Source organism: Cuculus canorus, chromosome 1 (assembly GCF_017976375.1).
Source record: "Cuculus canorus isolate bCucCan1 chromosome 1, bCucCan1.pri, whole genome shotgun sequence".
In the NCBI taxonomy this organism is placed as follows: Eukaryota; Metazoa; Chordata; class Aves; order Cuculiformes; family Cuculidae; genus Cuculus; species Cuculus canorus.
The window spans coordinates 16,658,727-16,678,320 of NC_071401.1; the positions used below are offsets into that span (position 1 = coordinate 16,658,727).

At 46.2% G+C, this 19,594-nt stretch overlaps 1 protein-coding gene across 2 annotated transcripts in view; it reads right to left on the minus strand.

Annotated features, from left to right (window-relative positions):
- Positions 1-18,596, minus strand: part of WNT11 (Wnt family member 11) — a 31,472-nt gene extending 12,876 nt beyond the window's left edge. The window contains exons 1-6 of one of the 2 annotated variants that reach the window (XM_054056388.1): positions 18,222-18,595; positions 14,659-14,866; positions 4,522-4,757; positions 3,664-3,777; positions 3,500-3,579; positions 1,787-2,079 (exon numbers count right to left, since the gene is read on the minus strand). In XM_054056388.1, coding sequence (XP_053912363.1) covers positions 1,787-2,079; positions 3,500-3,579; positions 3,664-3,777; positions 4,522-4,757; positions 14,659-14,741 — 806 coding nt within the window. In that variant the 5' untranslated portion in view covers positions 14,742-14,866; positions 18,222-18,595. Of the gene's footprint in view, positions 1-1,786; positions 2,080-3,499; positions 3,778-4,521; positions 4,758-14,658; positions 14,867-18,221 lie in introns of both variants that reach the window. The other variant, XM_054056387.1, reaches the window with a different exon arrangement.
- Positions 18,597-19,594: the final 998 nt, after the last annotated feature.

Consider the following 19,594-nt stretch of genomic DNA (forward strand, 5'->3'; position numbering starts at 1 on the left):
CAAGTTCTGGAGTGTGGTGAGAACGGTCTGCGCTGTAACATCTTGCGGGCTGATCCCTGCACCCATATTCATGGCCAGAAAAAGTCCAAGGAGGGAATAGGCAGGTGGTGCAAGAAGAGAAAATAGAAAATTAACTGATGGACCACCACTAAAAATCTCTGTTTGATTGTATTTGCCATAAAAGACTTTAAAAATTAGCCTAGTAGGAAACAGCAGGATCTCCCTCTAGAAAATTTTGATGTGCATAAGGATAAAATGTTAAGATGCCTCCAGGACTTGACTTATGAAATAAAAGCCTGCTTGGGCTACTTCCATGAGAGTGTTTTTACATGTTTGCGGAATAAGCTCAAATCATATTTTTCCCTGCCCTCTCTCAGCACCCTTTTTGTGTTCCTCCTGCCTCATCCCTGTCACGAGCTGCTATCTCTGCAGCGCCACAGCCAGCTGGAAGAAAGCCACCTCGTTTAAAATACATTTAGATGTCTTTCCATAAGAGAAAAATTGAGAAAGTAAAAAGGCACCCATGGGAGGAGGAGGTTAGGGAAGATCCTCTCATTTTCCCTGCTCCCCCTGGGAAGAAAGGACCCGTCTGCAAACACATGCTGTTTGTTTTACACTTATTTCCACTGCTAATTTAATGCAGAAGAAGGGCTGCTATGGCTTGTGTTACACGTGCCAATTTTGAGACACCAGGCACCTTCTCAAGAGCTGGCAGATGGATTGTGATTAAAAGGAGAGTAAATACATAGGACCTTAAAAATTGGCCTGAGAAATACCTGCAGCTCAACACAGCACCATCTTGCCCTCCTCCCCTCCCATGGCCATCACAGTCTTGTACATCCAAGAATAAGAAGTATTTCTTGACAGTTTCCTTTTGAAAGTCATTCCCTCCTGCCTTAATATCTCGGTCCTCTAAATCCTCACTCGATCTCACTTCCCATGGACTCTCACCTAGCAAGCTCACAATCACTGCCCTCACTCAGCTTGAGATAAACGGATGCCTGCAATACACATTTTCCTGTCCTCAGAAGGGAAAAGAAGACGTTCAAGACCTTGATATATTTTTCATCCCTAGCTGGGATAAAAAGGCATAATCTGCTGTATAATGAAATTAGATGGAGAAGTCATGCCTCCCTCACAATAGGATTTCAGCGTGTGGAAAATGTTTTACTTGGCAAATCTGTAATGAATTCAGTTTGGTTTTGACACAACCTGTTGTTTTCATGCAATTCCTGTAAAACAAATTTTCAAATAACCTCCACAATGTTTTCATTGCAAAACAGAGTGGTGCCTGGATTTTTAAAATGCAGTGGAATAAAAATCCTAAAATTTCACCTTTGTAGTTTACAGCACTTTTTTAAGGCTGCTTGAGAATACCGGTCCTAATTGGGTTAACACTTGCCTACTCAGAGGAGCCTTAAATTAGAGTAACAACTCATCACATAAGCAATGACTGCAAGAAACTACTTAGAGAGATTCAACACAGTAAAAAACAGCTGCTTGATCATTACAAGTTCCTGCAGAGATGAGCTGTTTAGGAGATTTCAGAAAAAGTGTCTTGTGCCTGCCTGTATAATGCAAAAGGTGTCTGTAGTCTTGCTTTGTCTGCAGCCATCATTAATAGGCTTAGGCATCAGTAGACAACACTGGATGTTAGAGATGACCTTCACCTGCATGCATGTGCTACCTTCCCAAATATTTGCCTCTTATTTGTACGTGTTCCCCTCCTCCTCTTTCCTCTCCGCGACTCAAAAGTGCAGTTAGCACCTGCAGCAGAAGACCTCACCTGTCCTGGGTTCCATGCGACCCCACTTTCTCATTCTTCATGCAGAAATCAGGTGAGCTCTGCAGGTAAATCAGCTCTGTCTCTTTAACCGGCCTGATATCAATATCCTTTGGCACGAGGTATTTGCGTGTACCCATGGGCCGGTGAACAACTTTGGTGGCTGATAAATACTTGTTTTTGAGGTCCAATGCAATGTCTTGCAGCTCTTGAAGGCCTTTCCAACAGGTCTTGATAGAGCATGACCCAGAAACTCCATGGCACTTACATTTCATTTCAAGAGAGGCTTTCAAGACCTGCAAAAAGGAATGCAGGTGTTAGGAAATGCCCTTCTCTTACCTCCAAACATCCAATGACATAACTAAAGAAGGAAGTTTCTTAGCAGGGGCTGCTATATAAAATGACTGCTTCCCTGATTACTGCACAGTCACTTTAGAGTAGCTACTGTGCAAAGGGAATGAGATCCCACAGCTCCTTGCTGATCACTATCAGCCCAGGTCTACTTTCAGCAAGGCACCCTTACAGACAGCAGACAGGAGAGTATTTTGAATTTTGATCAGATATCTACACATGGCTACCTTTCCATCTTCTAAATTCCTAAGTAGGCAAAAATCAAAACAACCCATAAATAGATAATTATTATCCATTTCAGTCTCCAGCAGCTTTGGACTTTGGGTAACAGAGATGTCAAGGCTCTGATGAATTCAGGGCACCCTCATCCTGTCTTTCTGCTGGCCAAAAGAGCCTTTTAATTTTGTTCTGTACTAGTCTAATTTCTGTGGGGCATGGCAGGGAATGCTGCCAGAAAGGGGCGAATGCAACCACCATGGCAACATTGCCCCAAACAAAAATTTGCCCGTTGCAATTAAAACAAAAACTCAAGACAAAAAAAACCCAGATATAGTGAGAATGGTAGAGAAAAACATCCAGTGGAGGCAAGTTCAGCATGGGGTGCTCTGCAAAGGTGGTTTCAGCTTGTAGCTACACAGTAAGCTGCCCATGAGCAAAACGTGCTCCAAATTTTATCTTCTCCAGTGCCTAAGAACTGGCAGCTCTGTAAGGACCAAGTTGTGTGGTAGGACCAGCCTAGGGAACTGCTGTAGCCCCAGAGTTGAGTGGAGGGGTGGGCTTTACAGTGCCTCACCTATTTCTCTATCTGCATGGAGGGCTGCAATAAGGATTTTCACCTTTAGCGCACACCAAGCACTGCACATGGTAAGCATTATCCCTCCACTGGATGCAAGCTGTTAAAAGCAAATTCTGCCAGATATGAGAATAATCATTAGCGAAGCAGTTTGAAAAGGAAAAATCAGCCCTCCTGGCTGCAGGGATGGCTGGGAGGCTGGATGCATCTGGCAGATGATAATCCTCCACACTCACACAGCACTTCACCTGTGCAACACCCTTGGAAAAGCACAATGTGACTCATTCCCCCCACACTTCCTGGGGTAAGCAAGGCAGAGCCATCCTTGGCTGTGAAAAGGGTAACAATGAGACTATCCCACCCATAGTTATATAGGGCTGATAATAGCACTCAGGACCTCCTGAGTCCCAGTCTGCATTTATATAGCCAAAAACTTCAGCAGGCCAAAGGAGTTCAGAACAATCTGGGAGAAACCTACTCCTTTTGCTAGCTGATAGAGACACTTAACCTCACGGAGCAACCAACCCCTACAGATGATGGTACAATTACAATAACTCTTGTGGATTTGTTACCTGTCTCCCTACTTCACTGTTGTGCAGATGCATCAGTTTATTGGCTTGTGATCCTGATTTTTTCATCTTCATGGGAGCATCTGAAAATTTGGACCCCATGATAAGACCATAGTTGAGGTTGTCTGCACATCCTCCCCATCGATACCCAGGTCCAGGTGTCTCACCTGGGATGGGACCACAGGAACAGCCAGGGAGGTCCCCGGTGGTGCAGGCTCTGGCAATGGTGTGGCTGATGGCAGCAGCAGAAAGAGCATACACAAATGCTGACTCCCTTGTGCCTAGAAGAGACAAGAAATCCAGCTCAGCTTCCCGGTACAGCTTAATGTTCCCCAAAAAAGAGATCCATACAATCTGTGCCCCAGACCAGCAAACACGCCAACTCACTGCAGCTGAGACCTCCCATGGAATCCAGCATGGAGCACATCTCCAGAGTGAGTTCATCCACACAAGACAACATCCCAGCAGGGTGAGGAGGCACATGGACTTTGGCAACTTGTCCATCATGATGTGATCTGCTCTTGGAGCATGTGAGAAAGTCCGGTCATGGACTCTGCTGCCACCTTTTGCCCCTGTGCTGGATGCTGCTTCCCAGCAGGTCATGGAACTGACATACACAGGGAGTTGGTGGGAGGCCATAGAGTTGCAGCATGAGCATTCAAGGATGCTCTGATCCATGAAAGGTGATTGTGCAGCCACACACACGGTGTGTGCTACCTGACAAGTCTGCATGCCCTGAAGAGCAGCTTCATGTCTGTGAACAAATACACTCCTAACAAGATTTTCCCACCAGATTGGTGGAATGCTTTCTAAGAGCTGTGGGATATCAGATATTGGACTCCAGAGCTTCTGGGCATGACTGGCACCATAATGATGCACATAGTCTCAGAGAACAGGACAATTAGGCTATATATTCCCTCCGTGTACCCCCGGTATCAAGACCCTTCCCAGCCCCAGCACGCATACACACACACTGTCTGACTCTACTCACTCAAGTCCCTGGCTGAGCCAGCAGTGCTGTTTACCTCTCTCTAAGTCCAGCAGGTAGTTAGGAGCCAGCTCAATGGAAGAGCAGTTCCACCGCATATCTGAGAAAGTTTTACGGCAGGTCTTTATCACTTCCCGTGCTGCCTGGATGATGGTCTGCATTAGCTCCAGGTTGCTGCGGCACAACTGCACCTGGGAAACCACCAAGCCTTCAAGCTGCTTGCAGTGCTGTGTTTGATTCAGGGCCAAAGCCGAAGGAGTCTTGGATAGAGCACTAAGGAGACAAGCATATGCAAAAAAGGCCTTTAAAATCTGCAAAAAAAGTTAATCAATATTAATTTCTCCACTACCTCCAGTTCAATGAATGCTTTGGCCTGTGTTCTTCTGACTTAATTCTAGCTACCTATAAATAGGTGCTTAGTTTAAGCTGTTGAGAAAGATGGGCAAGTAAAAAGAGTGACTTATCTCATGTAAAGAAGGTATTTAAGGTAGATGAGAAGAAAAATCCTCTAGAGCTGTGCAATTCCCTTCATTATGTAGGGGAGCCTGGACACAGCTCCTGAGGCATACGCCAAGTTGACTGAGTGTGTAAATCCTTATGGGAAGGTTTTTTGCTGAAGAATGAAGAGGACAGACCCCCCCCAACAGAGTGAAAAATGACCCATCAGTTCCATGATAACAGAAAGCTGAATCTTCCAGGACTGTGGTATACAGTGAAAAAAGTGAAGTTCGTGTTATCAGTGTTTTGCATTCAGCGTCTGTCTCACACACTCTCTAAGGATTATGCTAAATGTCATGTAATTAATTATGGAGCAAATTGCCTCCAAGGCCTGGGGAAAAGACACTAAGTTTGCAAAACAGATTCTATCCCTTAAAGTTAACACCAAAGGCTTCCATCAATTCTATCACCATTGCATGTAATTAAGTCTGTTCCTCTGGTCTACAAAAATGTAGTGCAGAAGCATAATGACACTGTGCAAAGAGAGTAGAACGGTCGAAACTGAGAAGGGATCCACCAGCACCGGCATGTATGTTACCATGGAAGAAACAAACAACACCCCAAAGACCCTATTGATTCTTTTAATGTGCAATTGCCAATGTTTCCAGATAGAAAAAGAACAAATAAAATGATGCCATGCATCATACGAGGCTGTGCCCTTCTTTCCCAAGCACCCACAACGATCAGCAGAAACATGGTGTGTAACTCTTTTGAATCTTTATGACCTGCTTAGGGCAGTCATAAATGTTATTGATTCCCATAAAACAGCTTTCTAGCTGGCTGCATCAGTAACTGGCATCTGATCCTGGCAACACAACTGCCTTAACACATATTTCCTTCTCTCCTTGTTAAATGTGTTGCCTTTCAGTTTCATCCTAAGCCATCTTGGTTATTTTGGATTATTAGCAGACACATTTATGGGTGCATTTCACTTTATTACTGTAACATCCATGTCCTTCAGAAGTTAAATGAGTTGGAAATGGTGCTAAAATTGAGCCCTAACCAAGCATGGGGTATTAGCTCTGATCTCTGGTTTTCAGGAAAACACTTCTATGTTCTACCAGCTCCCTCAAGGTTGGCTTGAACCAGCTGCTGTCTGTGTTGGAGCTCTCTCTAGGCTGCACATTAACTTCTAACCTCAACCACTCTTCCAGCTGGGAAAAGCTACGATCCTTGCTAGGGCTGAGTAGGTCTGCACTGACAAATTCCCAGGTGGATGGAGTTTGGCATTTCTGGCACTATATAATCGGGGGCAAACTTGGAAGGGAAACTAGCACTCTCCTAGCTATGTAAATATATACATCATACATATATTTAATATGGTCCATTAATATACAGCAAATAGAAGTTCTGGACAGTGAATTTCAAGGGAAAGGAAAAAGTGGAGTACTTAACTGTAAGAAATTTGTCTCTTTAGTTGCTGCTGCTCATGCAACAGTCCCTGTCTGGAGCGGGGCACCTCCAGAATGCAACTCATCCTGCCTTAGACATGAACCATTAATGGACCTGAGCTGGTGGAGACAAAACCTGTGGGTGTTCATGTGTCTCAGATATATTATGTCCTTGAAGGTAGAGGCATGAGCCTTAGGACAGTACAAATGTCACCCGACTGCAAACCTCTACACTGTGGACCTCACGGTCATCCTTCAGGATCCTTCTTCAGCCCATGGGAAAAAAAAGCCATGTCTATGCAGTAACTAGCCTGATGTGCTTTTAAGATCTACAGTAATATGAGATGACTCATTGAATTACAGAACCTTTGTTGGAAAAGACCTTTAAGATCATCAAGTCTAATCGTACATGCAAACTACTAAACCATATCTCTAAGCACCTTGTCTACCTATCTTTTAAATACCTCCAGGAATGGTGACTCAAACATTTCCCTGGACAGCAGGTTCCAATGCCTGATAACCCTTTCAGTGAAGAAATTCTTCCTACTATCTAATCTAAATCTCCCGTGGTGCAACACCATTTCCTCTCATCCTATCACTTGCTACTTGGAGGAAGAAACTAAGACCCACCTCACTAAAACCTCCTTTCAGGTAGTTGTAGAGGGTAATAAGGTCTCCTCTCAGCCTCCTTTTCTCCAGGCTAAACGACCCCAGTTTCCTCAGACACTCCTCACAAGACTTGTTGTACTGCCCTTTCACCAGCTTCATTGCCCTTTTCTGTTTGTGCTCGAGCCCCTCAATGTCTTTCTTGAAGTGCAGGGCCCAAAACTGAACACAGTATTTGAGGTGCAGCCTCACCAATGCTGAGAACAGGTGAAGGATGACTTCCTTGGTCCTGCTGGCCACATCATTTCTGTTAAAGGCCAGGATGCCATTGGCCTTCTTTGGCCCCTGGGCACACTGTTAGCTCATGTTCAGTCAGCTGTCAACCAACACCCCCAGCTCCTTCTCTGCCAGGCAGATTTCTAGTCACTCTTCCCCAAGCCTGTAGCACTGCATGGGGTTGTTGTGGCCAAAGTGCAGGACCTGGCACTTGGCCTTGTTGAACCTCATACCGTTGGTCACAGCCCATTGATCCAGCTGGTCGAGATCCCTCTGTAGAGCCTCCTTACCCTCAAGCAGATCAACAGTTCTGCCCAGCTTACTGTTATCCTCAAACTTTCTGAGGACGATGCCTTGGAAGTGCTCATTTTCTGCTCAGGCTATAGAAGGAACTCAGGTACTAAGCTTGAACACAGACATCTGGACTATATAATCACAGAGCTGGGTGAGAGGAGTCCAAGCGCTAGCAACTGGCACCAGAAACCTGCAAAAATTTATCCCAGAAAGACTATCAGCATCTCTTAGGAACGGCTTGAAATGTAAATCAGGCAAGAGGCCAAAGCAGCTCATCACTGATAGACTAAAACTGGTAAATACTCCAGCACTCTATGTTCCAGCAGCAAAATTAGCGGGCAGGGTGAGGCAGATGAAGTGAGATCTTCACTGCCCAAGCTTCAGGCAATTGAGGAATGTTCCAGGTCTCTGAGAGATGCCGTACAATGGAGCAACACCTCAGTTTTCTAATCAGAGTTGCCAAGTGACACTTAGACGCCTTTCGATATTTCACCTGGCCATCCAGAAGGATGCATATATCTCCTAGGTCCTGTAACACATTTTCTAATCCTACAGAGAGAGGTCTTTGGCATCTTTTAAGGACCTGGAAGCCTACATTGAGGTACCTGCATCTCACCATTACAGGCAGGTTGGGAACAGCAGAAATAACCACCTACAAGTTGCGATGAGAGCTGAATTCAGACTGAAATTCATCCCCATTGTGAAGAAAAAGAATGTGCTACAACAAGATCATGTTATTACAGATGGCCTGAAATAATCACCATTAAAGAAGCAGATTTACAATGCAACAAGAATGACAGATGCCCCATGTAAGAGGAAAAATATCTGCTAGACGGTCAAGAGAGGAAGGGCCACAACCCCACCGGGGAGAACTCAGCAAACAGCAGCAATGGCTGATTGAATAAGCTGAGCTCCAGGGAGCCCACTAAGAATAAAAATGCAAGACACAGGAAGGTGTTTACTGAACATCTCCCAGACCTGAACTTCATAACTTTGCTTGTGAGAATCTATAGTTGGGAACACGTCCAAGTGTCAGGAGGAAAAAGTAAAGGTTAATGGAGATGGAAAAGAAAACTCACAGTTACTGGAGTCACTTGCTGAGACCAAAAAATGTATTTATAAATCACAGATTGGCAATGTAAGAAGGCTATTAGGCCATTTAGTCCATGCCTTGGCAGCCCAGATTTGCTCAGTCTCTGTTGTACATTCAGAAATATCCCCTCCATCTCTAGTTGCTTTATACACTCCCCATGGAAAGGCACCACTCCTCCCTACTCCCCAAATTCTGGAAGCACCGTGGAGGAATGCCTACTGCCTGCAAAGAGAACTGTTGGGGAGCCAAGTCCATTCCTGGGGCAGTGGAAAGGAAATCCCCTTCCCCCAGAAGAGTCTTGCCCATGGTGGGATTCGGTGGTGGGTCTTTACCCCATATCCACACAGTCTTTGTTGACCACCAGCACTAGGAAAAGAAACAGCCAGTCTGAATAAAGCAGCCTGTGGGGAAGAACAACCTTTAGTCCTCCATCTGGCAGAAACATATCCCAGATAAACTTCTTTCTTTAGACTCACACCCTCCATCCAAGAAGAAGCATGTGAGGATTTTACCTGCTGCCATACCATAAATAGTGCATTCCCCCATTTTCTCTTGGTAACACTGTGCTCTCCTCCCTTAACTCTCCTCCTCCATCCTTCATTCATTCTCCAGAAAGCTGAGGACATATGAGGAATGGTTGGGGTTTTTTAATTAAAAATATAAATGCTTGACCAAACCCTTTAAATAAACAGACCCAGAATCAAACATCTCCTGCATTACATGCAGCATAGCAGGGCTTTCAACTGAACTTATAGATACTGACAGAAAACCATAAACATAATTACAGAGGAAATATGATGCATGGATGGATCATGACTTGTTTACTCTTTTAATTATCCCAAGCAGTTAATAAATTCATTTGAAAACATGAATGCTCTACAGTGTTAGGTCCTTTGAGAGGTGTGGGCCCATTCCTGCAGATCTGGGCTCCATGAGAAGACTATTCATAGGAGCAGTACCTTGGGAGAAGTATCTTCAAATCTGAGCAGACACAAAAAAGAGCCATACAGTTTAGTTTGCAAGGTACACTGTGCTTGGGACACTGCTCCCGGTCAAGCCAAAAGGAGAAAAATTCCTTGAATTGAGAGTGCAGCACTGGTACCCTTTAAAACACCCTTATATGGTGGAAAGATCTCTTTTCCTGATGTGGGCTCTCTCTTGAGGGCTTGTCCCCGTCCTCTCTTGTGTGATGTGACCCAAGAAGGTCTCACAGAGGGGCTGTTGGTGAAATCATGAACTTCTGCTCGATTGTCCATTTTGCTTTCTGTGAAGGCAGTTTCTTTTCTATGCCTACTTATAAACCCTGTTATCTTGTAGGGATTTCAGTGGAACAAAATGCTTTAAACAGAATGACACTTCTCTGGAGAGTGAAGCGTGCTGTAAACTTTGATAGAGGCAGCAATTAGGATTTTTTTTTGCATTCAATCTCATCGAAGGTTTTTAACCTGCAGGAGCCTCATTTTCTCAGGTTTTCAACTGGAAAAGGCTCACAAGACTATTACAAATGCTTTGTCTAAGCTCCTGTTAAGCAGAGGCAGCCTATGCCCCTACCCTTCAACAGTTGCAGTCTGGGGACCACAAGCACTGGGAAAGCCACCACATCCCTTGGTAAATGCTTCCAGGGGTTCTGCAAAGCCTTTCCAAACAGAGAAGAGGGATTTATATAGTAATAAAAAAAAAAAAAAAAAAAGAGGAGGAAAAGGGAGAGGAGTGGGGGAAAAACCCAACCCTGAAGTAAAAACTTAAAATAAGAGCGGCTTTCAGATACAGTGCCAAATCCAGTACTGGCAGTAGTGGGCACAAGGCCATTGACTTCCAGCCCAAGCTTGACTGAAGTTGATGCCAGCAGTGAATTGGCTCACTGAGCGCCGAGGAAGGCCGTGGAGCTTTGTCAAGTTTTCCTGAGCTGCCTATGGAGCGAAGAGCAAACTTCAAAGTCATTGTCCCCCCTTTTTCCTCTCCCCTAGCCTGCCCCCCTCCTGCCATCCCCGTCCTGCAGTCCTTTCGCAGCAGCTCATCTAGCAGCCCCCTTTCCAGGCAGACGGTCTCCTCACAGGCGCCCATGCTTCAGTGTCTCAGCTCCCCCCACCCGGTCGAACGAGAGAAGCAAGAGCTGCCAGGAAGCACAAAATTTTTCCATTTTCTTCCCTGCTTTCTGCTGGCTGCAGCAAAGCTGCAGTGCCACTCGAGGTCAGTGAGATGGGGTATATCCTGGATTCACCAAAATGCATGGTTAAGCCATGTTTTACTCCTCCTGAAGGGCTATGATTTAACCATGGAAACTGTGCAGCAATGCTGATCTTGTAGCTGGGAATACTGCTCAGCTAGAGATGGCTCCAGGGACAGGCAGGGACTTCCCAAAGTGACCAAGCTCCACCTAAAACTAATGGGATTCCTAATGGCACCACTTGCTGCCATGGACCAATCCTCCAAGCCATACAAAAAACCCACCAGTTGCATCTGGCTTCTTTACAACCACTCTTGGGTTGAGGGTGATACTGTACCCAGAGGGAGAGTCCAACCTGAGTCTTGGTTCCTGGGCACAGGAGTTGCCAATCCAGAGAGAAGCAGAAGTTCCTCAAGAGCTGCTCTGTGCCCAGACATCTCAACATCTGCTGACCTTTGTGGTGTGCACATCTGGCCACAGCTCCCTCTACTGCTAATCTGTTTTCCAGCTCTACCCAAACAAGTTGCTTCAGCAACCTGCTTGGCCAGACCCAAGTGCCCCAGAGAAAGCTGAACGTGGTGCAAAAGGAGACAGGTAAAACATTAGAGTACCTACACACACTGGCCTTTAGACATGTCCCATTGAAACCAATGGCTGCCTCCCTTCCCCTGGCTACTGAGATGCAAAACAAGCACCAAGAATTCCAAACTCCCTGCTCTAAGGACTGGATAGCGTTTGCAAAAAGCAGGATGCAAAAATAAGACTTGTGGGCTCACATGCATTGAACAGAAAGAGTGCCTCTCCACAGCAGCCCTCATACTGCAAAGATCTGTCTGCACCCCGACTTTACACCCAAGCAACTCCCTTCAGCTCAGATGCAAGAGCTCAAAATAAGTTTCCCCAGAAGTAAGAGCAGCTTTATGAGATGCTGACCATCCACGCACCACACTGGATGCTTGGTGGTGCACACCTCTGTGGCAGCGAAGGGCACGGTGCAGATTTACAACAGCTGGGGATCTGGACTACAGAACTCAAAAATAAGCCAAAGAAAATAAAACAAATAGCTCCTTTCTACTTTCTCTACATTTTTACTGGTTTAGAGGGTATATTTGTGTTACAGGGAAGTCCTGTAATGGCTGAAAACTGTCGTTTTCTTCTCCCTCTCTCCTGTAATCACATCACGCACTGAATCAAAATTGAATTTCCTATCACCTTTCCTATCAGTTTCTCCCTCTTCCCCAGGCTGGCAAAACCCACCTCCTTATCTTCTCTCTCCCCTCCCAAATCCTCTTTGAAGCTTGCCTCTGGCACCGTGCCTACAACAACAGCGGGCAGACTGCTGAGACAAACCCAGGACTGAAAACATCTCATAGCACTTTCCTCCCCCTTCGTCCCGTCTTTTTTTCCTCCTCTTCACCCACAAACATGAGACGGGAAGGGGCAGGGTTTGGTTGTACAGCACCCAGCACATGAGTCCAGGGCTGGGATTGCAGCTTCGTGGTAATACTCGGTATTCAGTAGCATTGATCTCTGTTCACCAAGACTTTATCTATACAATTTTCAAGGATGGTGCCCTAGCTCCAAGGATGGCAGTAGTACTGCAGCAAGAGAAAGAGAGTTATGAGGAGGCAGAAAATGTCCTCTGTTCCCATAAAAAAACAAGGGTGGAGAAGGGAGGACAAACTACAAATTAAAAATATAAACACAGAAAACTCCAAACAACAAATGAAATGCTTAACTTTGTAGAAATCCTATCTGGCAGCAACTCAGTTGCATGAAGTGCCCTGGGACAGGGAATGCAGGTCTCTGCCAGGTTTTAAACAGGTGTGAGGGGAGCCCCAGTGGTGCATCTGGATGCAGTTCATGCTTCAAATGCCACTTTAATCCCACCTTTCATCTTCCCCACGGGCTTTTTGATAGGAGGGATATGTCTGCTGGGAAGAGGAGTGGCAACTGCAGCTCTTTCCTCCAACTGCTTCTCCCCAAAAGCAACCCTCGAAGCTTAACCACTTACCAGCCAAAAGACTGCTTTTGCCAACAAAGCTATTAGGGACCTTGCCCTGCCTTCCAGCCTTTTTTCATGTCTACAACTTTTCACCATGCTATCAGGTTCTCTCTGAAGTTCATCTTGCCCCTTCACTTTGTAGGATCCCAGGTTCTTCACTTGGGATTTAGCACATCGCTTAAGCAGGACCCTAATGTCAACCATATAAGCGAGCCCCTCCACTTAATTATGGGTCTGTAAATAAATGCCCTGCTGAAGCAGGGTGCCACTGAACACCAATATTTCTGTGCTGAGTACAAATAAAAGTTTCAAATTAGTCAGGCTCTGCCAGCCCTTACACATGTTGCTAAGTGTCCTGTAGAGAGGAGTTGCCTGCTCTGTGCAATGTGCTGGGTATACGTAAAGATGAGTGTCTAAATACTTGAGGAAGACAGCAGAAAAAAACACATGGGCTGTGTAATTTAGCTGTTGTGACTGCTACAAGGTATAAAGCCAAGGTAGTGAAGAGCAAATCGGATTCTGACTCTTTTTCTCTTCCAAGGTGGCCCATGAAGCATGGAGACAGCAAATGAAAGATGCCCTAAGGTAGGTGAGTATTCCTCCCATTTAAACACCTTATGGAGGGATTCACCCCCTGCTTCCCTTTATGCATAGAAAAGGTTGTTGTGTGGTCTCAACCAACTCCCTGCAGTCCATGGCATCTCCAGAGGGTACCTCTTAACATTTGTGTTGAACATTTCTCTTTGGAGAGGGTGAATTACCATCTGGAAGATCCTCTTTCCCATGACTGCATGCAGTTTTCATTGAAAACACTGGCTCAAACAAGACTTCTGACTTGAAGATGCCCAAATTTAAGAAAGCCTTTATAAAAGGCAGTGTGAGGAGAGCCTCAAATGACAACAATTGGATGAGTGAAATAGAAATTAGACATAGTACAGAATGAGAAACAAACCAGGAACTTCTTGTCTCAATTTTCCCACTTAACCCCAAGAGCCTCACCTCAATGCACTATACCCTACATAAGAGACTCTTTCTGGCACTACATTTTATTGTGCCTTTTCCTTTATAGAAGATGCTCATTTGAGGTCAACCCACATCCCCTTATTTGTTTTGTGCACAGCTTCAAATCTGAGTAGAAAAGACAGATCACTCAGTAAGGACATGAAACCAGATGGGTGTTGGAGGGGCTTGTTTGTTTATTTTGCAGTAAGCAACTAATTGATTGCTTGCTTAAGCAAAGAAACGAGATACTGATGTTTTCACTTTGTTTGCAGTGACATTACCTCTGAGGAAACTGGATCCAGACTTGATCATGCTCCCTGCTATTTCTTCACCCTCCTCCCCCCCTCCTGCCTCACTTTTAACACCCATCACAAAATCCAAAGGTTAAAAGGTCCACAAAAAAAACATGTTATCTGTCAAGCATCCCCTGTGGTTAGAGATAGGCGGCATTATCTTAGCTGCTGTCCCTACTGCTCTCAGCTCCCACTCAACAGGATCAGCAGTCCCGGTGGAAGAGTTTCCGAGCATAGCAGGAGCCAGTGCTAGAAACTTCGTTAAGTGGCTCATGTGAGCGTTCAAGTGTGTACCTTTCCTTTGGTATCAATGATAAGATGAAGCAGCAAGCTTAAATCATACATATTTTGGAAAGAAGATGGAGACATACTGTTAGCCCAAGCCCCTAGTACGCACACTTGAAATCAATGAATGCCCGGAAAAATGCAGTGCTTGCTGTTCTTTAAATGGCTTTACAGTGTGCTTCAAATAGCAGTTGCAAAAATGGGTAAGAGACGAGCAATGCCTACAAAGACTTTAAAAATGCAGAGAGATAGCCAGGTACTTACATCCATTTTATCCCATAGCAACTCCCTGTTTGCAGAATCAAAGACAGAAAACCAGCTAAGAAAAATTGCGGACTCGGCTTCATTTTCTCCACCGTCCCTGAAGAAAATCAGCTTCTCTGAAGGAGGAAAAAAAAAGGAGTTTTCCTAATTTTCTGCACAATGTATTTCCCTTTAGTTTGGGTGTTGTTCCTCCTTGGAGATGAACAACCTGAAAGGAGAGAAAGAAAAAACACAAGCTATGGTTAATTCAGAAGTTTAGTGAGTCATCACACGAGAGAGATCTGTTATCCAAATTGCAAAGGAGTGGTTTATGAATCACGAAAAAGTTTGGATTATCCCCTCTCAGTCCCCTCCCTCGCCAAGCCCTGATACAACCTTCAGAGTCAACAGACAGACAAAACGTATGGCTTGAATTACACCCTGAGTTATGGTCTGATTGTGTGTTTCCATTTAACCCTGCACATGGCAAGACTTCATTCGCTGCTTCACTTCCCACCCCCCTCCAAAAGGTTTGTATAACTGCTTGGGAAGGAGGGAAAAAGAAAAAAGATAAATCTTTAGACAAGCCTAAATCTTCAGCTATTCATCTTTCCCCTCCTTCTCTCCAGATTTCTTTTTTTTTTTTTTTTTCATCCTGTTATTCTGTGAAGAAGACAAATTATAAAAACTGCATTTCCCGACTTAACGCAGGTGCCCATGCCCTGCAGATGTTTCGGTCTGATCTGTTACAACAAATGCATTTTGCTCATTCCCTTCTGCTTTCCTTCTCACCTCATTAACTCTGCCTCTCACTTCTTCCAAGTCCTGGGGCACCTGGAGCTTGCAGAAAGGTCTGCAACTTTGTAAACATAAAATCAAATTTCTGTCTCCAGGGAGCAGCCAGGAGGAGACAAAACCTCTCAAGGTTTCCCCTCCTCCCCCTCCTTTTTTGTTGCTGTTGTTTTTCTCTTCCTTCAGTCCAAACAAATAAACAAATCAGGTGCAGGACTTAAATTCTTAGAGAGATCCCACTGTCCCTGGGGCATGGCTTGCTTATTTTAGCAGTGGTATTAATAGCAGTAAATGGGCTTCCCTTCAGTTATTCACATCAGACACCGCTCCAGGCTGCTCTTTGTGGTCTTTGCGGTGGTTTCCCACCCCATGAGAAAGCCAATAATAAAATAAACAGAAAAACCTGCCCACCACATTGCGCTCCTGTGAAGGAGACTGTGTTTCTGGAATTTCACAGCCCATCACAGAGCATGCTGGTATCCCAAAGCCGTGACCATGCATCCCCTCACGATGCCCCCTTGAAGCAGTGAGGGATGGGACCAGGAACGGATAGAGCAATAAGCATCACTTCGGGGAACTCCTTACCCTGGGAAAAGTATATTCCACCCGATCTCTAGCTCTGAACATGTACCAGCTGCAGCTTTCTGCCTCAATACCCCTATATGAGGGTTGAGGGGGAAGGAGTATTTCAGGGTGTATTTTCTAGAATCTCCAACGTATTTTTCCATTCAGGCTGCTTTTTCACTATCCCAACCCCAGTGCCTTGTGTAAAGGGTTACTAGAGAAATGCTGTTATTACAAAGGATTTTAATAACCTCTAGGGGCAAGTTCCTGGCTCCCTTGAAGTTTGAGACAAAACTCCAACTGACTGCAAGGGAGGCAGGATTCCATCACCATGGGTTGTTTTTCTTTAATGCCTGCTTGGATTTGGGTTTGATGCATCCCTTGAAGGCAGTGGTCACACAAGCTATGTTTCAGGGTATTTTTTTATCTTTTCATCTTTGGAAGCTCTTTTCTCCCCTCCTCTCCGCAAGCACACTGGAAACCTTCAACCCTTAATCCTGCCCATGCCTTTTAGTGTCCATTTAGATATTTCAGGCTCCTTATCTCCCTCCCGTGAAGCACTGAACAGCACAGAGTTGGGTGTAAAATGTCTCAGATGTTCTAAACCCCTTGTTCTAACCCTGACCAGCCAAAATCATCCTCTGCTTTGCTCCCTGCCTTGAAAAAAAAAATCACAGTTTGGGTTGTTCTCCTCCCCAGGGAGGAATAGAAATTATCTGACCCCCTCACCACTACCATCCTCAACCCAGGAGCCATAAGTTTGGGCTGCAATCACACCCCTGTTACTTGCAAAGGTAATAATGCTTTTTTCCACTCAGTCCAGTATAGGTTACATTTGCAAAAGGAATTTGGAAGGGGAGAGGAGGGAAGGAAAGGAGGGACACTCTTGGGGGCAGACGTGATGTTTACAGCTCTGGAGAGCTCTGGGTCACTGATCAAACCAGCAGCAAGTGGTCTGAGGACTCCTAAAAAAAAAAGGAGCTGTTTTTAACTCAAAGCTCCCTTTTCTTTTCACCCCGAGGCTTTTTGCATACTGCCTCAGTCTTACACGCAGAAAAATGCTCCCAATCCAACACCTCCAAGAGTCCATTCCCAGGGACGGGAACAGGCAATGAGAACTTATATATAAACGTGTGAGTGTCCATCTCACGTTTTTCCAGTTTTTCACTCAAGAAGGAAAGACATCCACCTGACCCTGCCACCAGCCTGCAGCTCTAGCTAGGAGCACAGCTGCCTGGTTTAGAGGTAGTGCATCCCTAAAGGACCTGCAGTGAGGATGGGGAGCAGGGACAGGGAATAGCGGGTGGTGGTGCTTGCAGTTTCTAGGTCTCCCCTGCAGACATCTGCATCTCTTTTCTCCATTGCAGCCCGTGGGTGTACCTGCTACCCTGCAGCCACCCGGTTTCCCCTCTCCCTTTCAGCCCCCAGATCTTACATGTCCCTATAGCTCTCTCCATCTCCCCTCTTCCTTTTAGCCCCAGGGATTCCCCTCTCACTTCAGCGCTAGGGTGTCCAGTCTCCCGTGTAACTCTTGGGCTTCCCTTCTTCCTTGCAGTTTCTGGGTCTCAGATCTCCACACCCTCTGGCTCTCTTTCTCCCTTGCAGCCCTTGAATCTCCCTTCCCCATTGCAGCTTCCAACTCTACTCTCTCCTGCACTTTACCGGGTCTGAGGTCTTCCTGCATCCTCTCTCCTTCAGCTTCTGAGTCTCCTCTCCCCCTGTACTTCCTTGGATCCTCTCTCTCTTGCAGCCTCCAAGCTTCTTCTCCCCTTGCATCCTCCAGGTCTCCTCTCGCACTGCATCTCCCCGGGTCTCCTCTCTTCCCTGCAGCCTTCAAGCCTCTTCTCTCCTTGCATCCCCACAGGTCTCATCTCTTCCCTGCAGCCTTCAAGCCTTTCCTCTCTCCCTGTATTCCTCTGGGTTTCCCCTCTCCCTTGCAGCCTCCAAGCCTCTTCTCTCCCTGCATCCCCGGGTCTCCTCTCTCCCTGCATCCTCCGGGTCTGTTCTCTCATTGCATCCCGCGGGTCTCCCCTCTCCCCTGCATCCCCCGTGTCTCCCCTCTCCCTGCATCCCCCGTGTCTCCCCTCTCCCTGCATCCCCCGTGTCTCCCCTCTCCCTGCATCCCGCGGGTCTCCCCTCTCCCTGCATCCCGCGGGTCTCCCTTCTCCCCTGCATCCCCTCCCCCTCGCAGCCTCCCCTCTCCCCGGGTCTCCCGCATCCCCGCTTACCTCCGCGGGGCTGCGCGGGCGCGGCGGGGCCCGGGCTGCTCTGCCGGGGCGGCCCGCGGAGCCGCCTTATATGCGGGCCCCTCGGCTTTGATATGCGGCGTGATGTCAGCCCGGATTAGCATAACAAAGGGCCCCGCCAGCAGCGCTCCTCGCCCGCGGATCCCCCGCCTCCCTCCCCGGGGCATCCCTCGGGAGCCGGGAACGGTCCAGCTCCGCGGGGACCCGCCGGGCTCGGCGCTGCCGTCGCGAACGGCGACGTTCTAACGAGCGGTTAATGATTAGCGACGAAAATAGCCGGCTCGTGCTTTCACCGGAAACTTTTAAACGCTGCCTCCCCGGAGGGAGATTAGCGCTCTCCGGGCAGCGGGACCGGCGGCGCGGGTGAAGGACAAAGATACTGTTCATGCACAGCGCTGTCAGGTGGATTTCCATCTCCTGCCGGGCGAAGAAATCACTGCCCCGCAGCCCCGGGGCTTGCCTCGCCGAGTCCTGCTGCTGCCAGCCCGAGGGTTCCACGGCCGCTTTCTCTCTGATCTGCCCTTAATCGGTGGGAAGTTCAGGCGCTGAGATCTGGGGTTTGCTTTCACGTCGGTATTGGGGATGCGGGCTTCATGGGTGTCTGCTAAGAAAAGGAAAAAGAAAAAGGAAAAGGAAAAGAGAAAAAGGAAAAAGAAAAGAGAAAAAGAAAAGAGAAAAGGAAAAGAGAAAAAGAGAAGAGAAGAGAAGAGAAGAGAAGAGAAGAGAAGAGAAGAGAAGAGAAGAGAAGAGAAGAGAAGAGAAGAGAAAAAAGGAAAAGAAATAAAAATAAAAATAAAAGGAAAAAGAAAAAGGAAAAGGAAAAGGAAAAGGAAAAGGAAAAGAAAAGAGAAAAAGAAAAGAGAAAAGGAAAAGAGAAAAAGAGAAGAGAAGAGAAAAGAAAAAGAAAAAGAAAAAGAAAAAGAAAAAGAAAAAGAAAAAGAAAAAGAAAAAAGGGAAGGGGAAAGGAAAAGATGAAAAAAAGGAAAAAATGGGAAGGGGAAGGGGAAGGAGGAGAAGGAGAAGAAGGAGAAGGAGGAGGAGAAAAAAAGAAAGGAGAAGGAAAAATTAAGAAGCAGAAGGAAAAAGTAGAAAGAAGAAGGAGAAATAGAAGAAGGAAAAAAGAAGGAGAGGGAGAAGGGGAGGGAGAGGGAAAAGGAAAAAGGGAAAGGGAAAGGGAAAGGGAAAGGAAAAAAGGAAAGGGAAAGGGAAAGGGAAAAGGGAAAAGGAAGGGAAAAAGGAAGGGGAAGGGAAAGAAGAGTTAAAAAAAAAAACACTTAACAAGAAAAGCACAACTGGCCTCTCAACCTCAAGCCTCATGAATCTGAATTTAAACCGCCTGTGTCAACTATGGACTC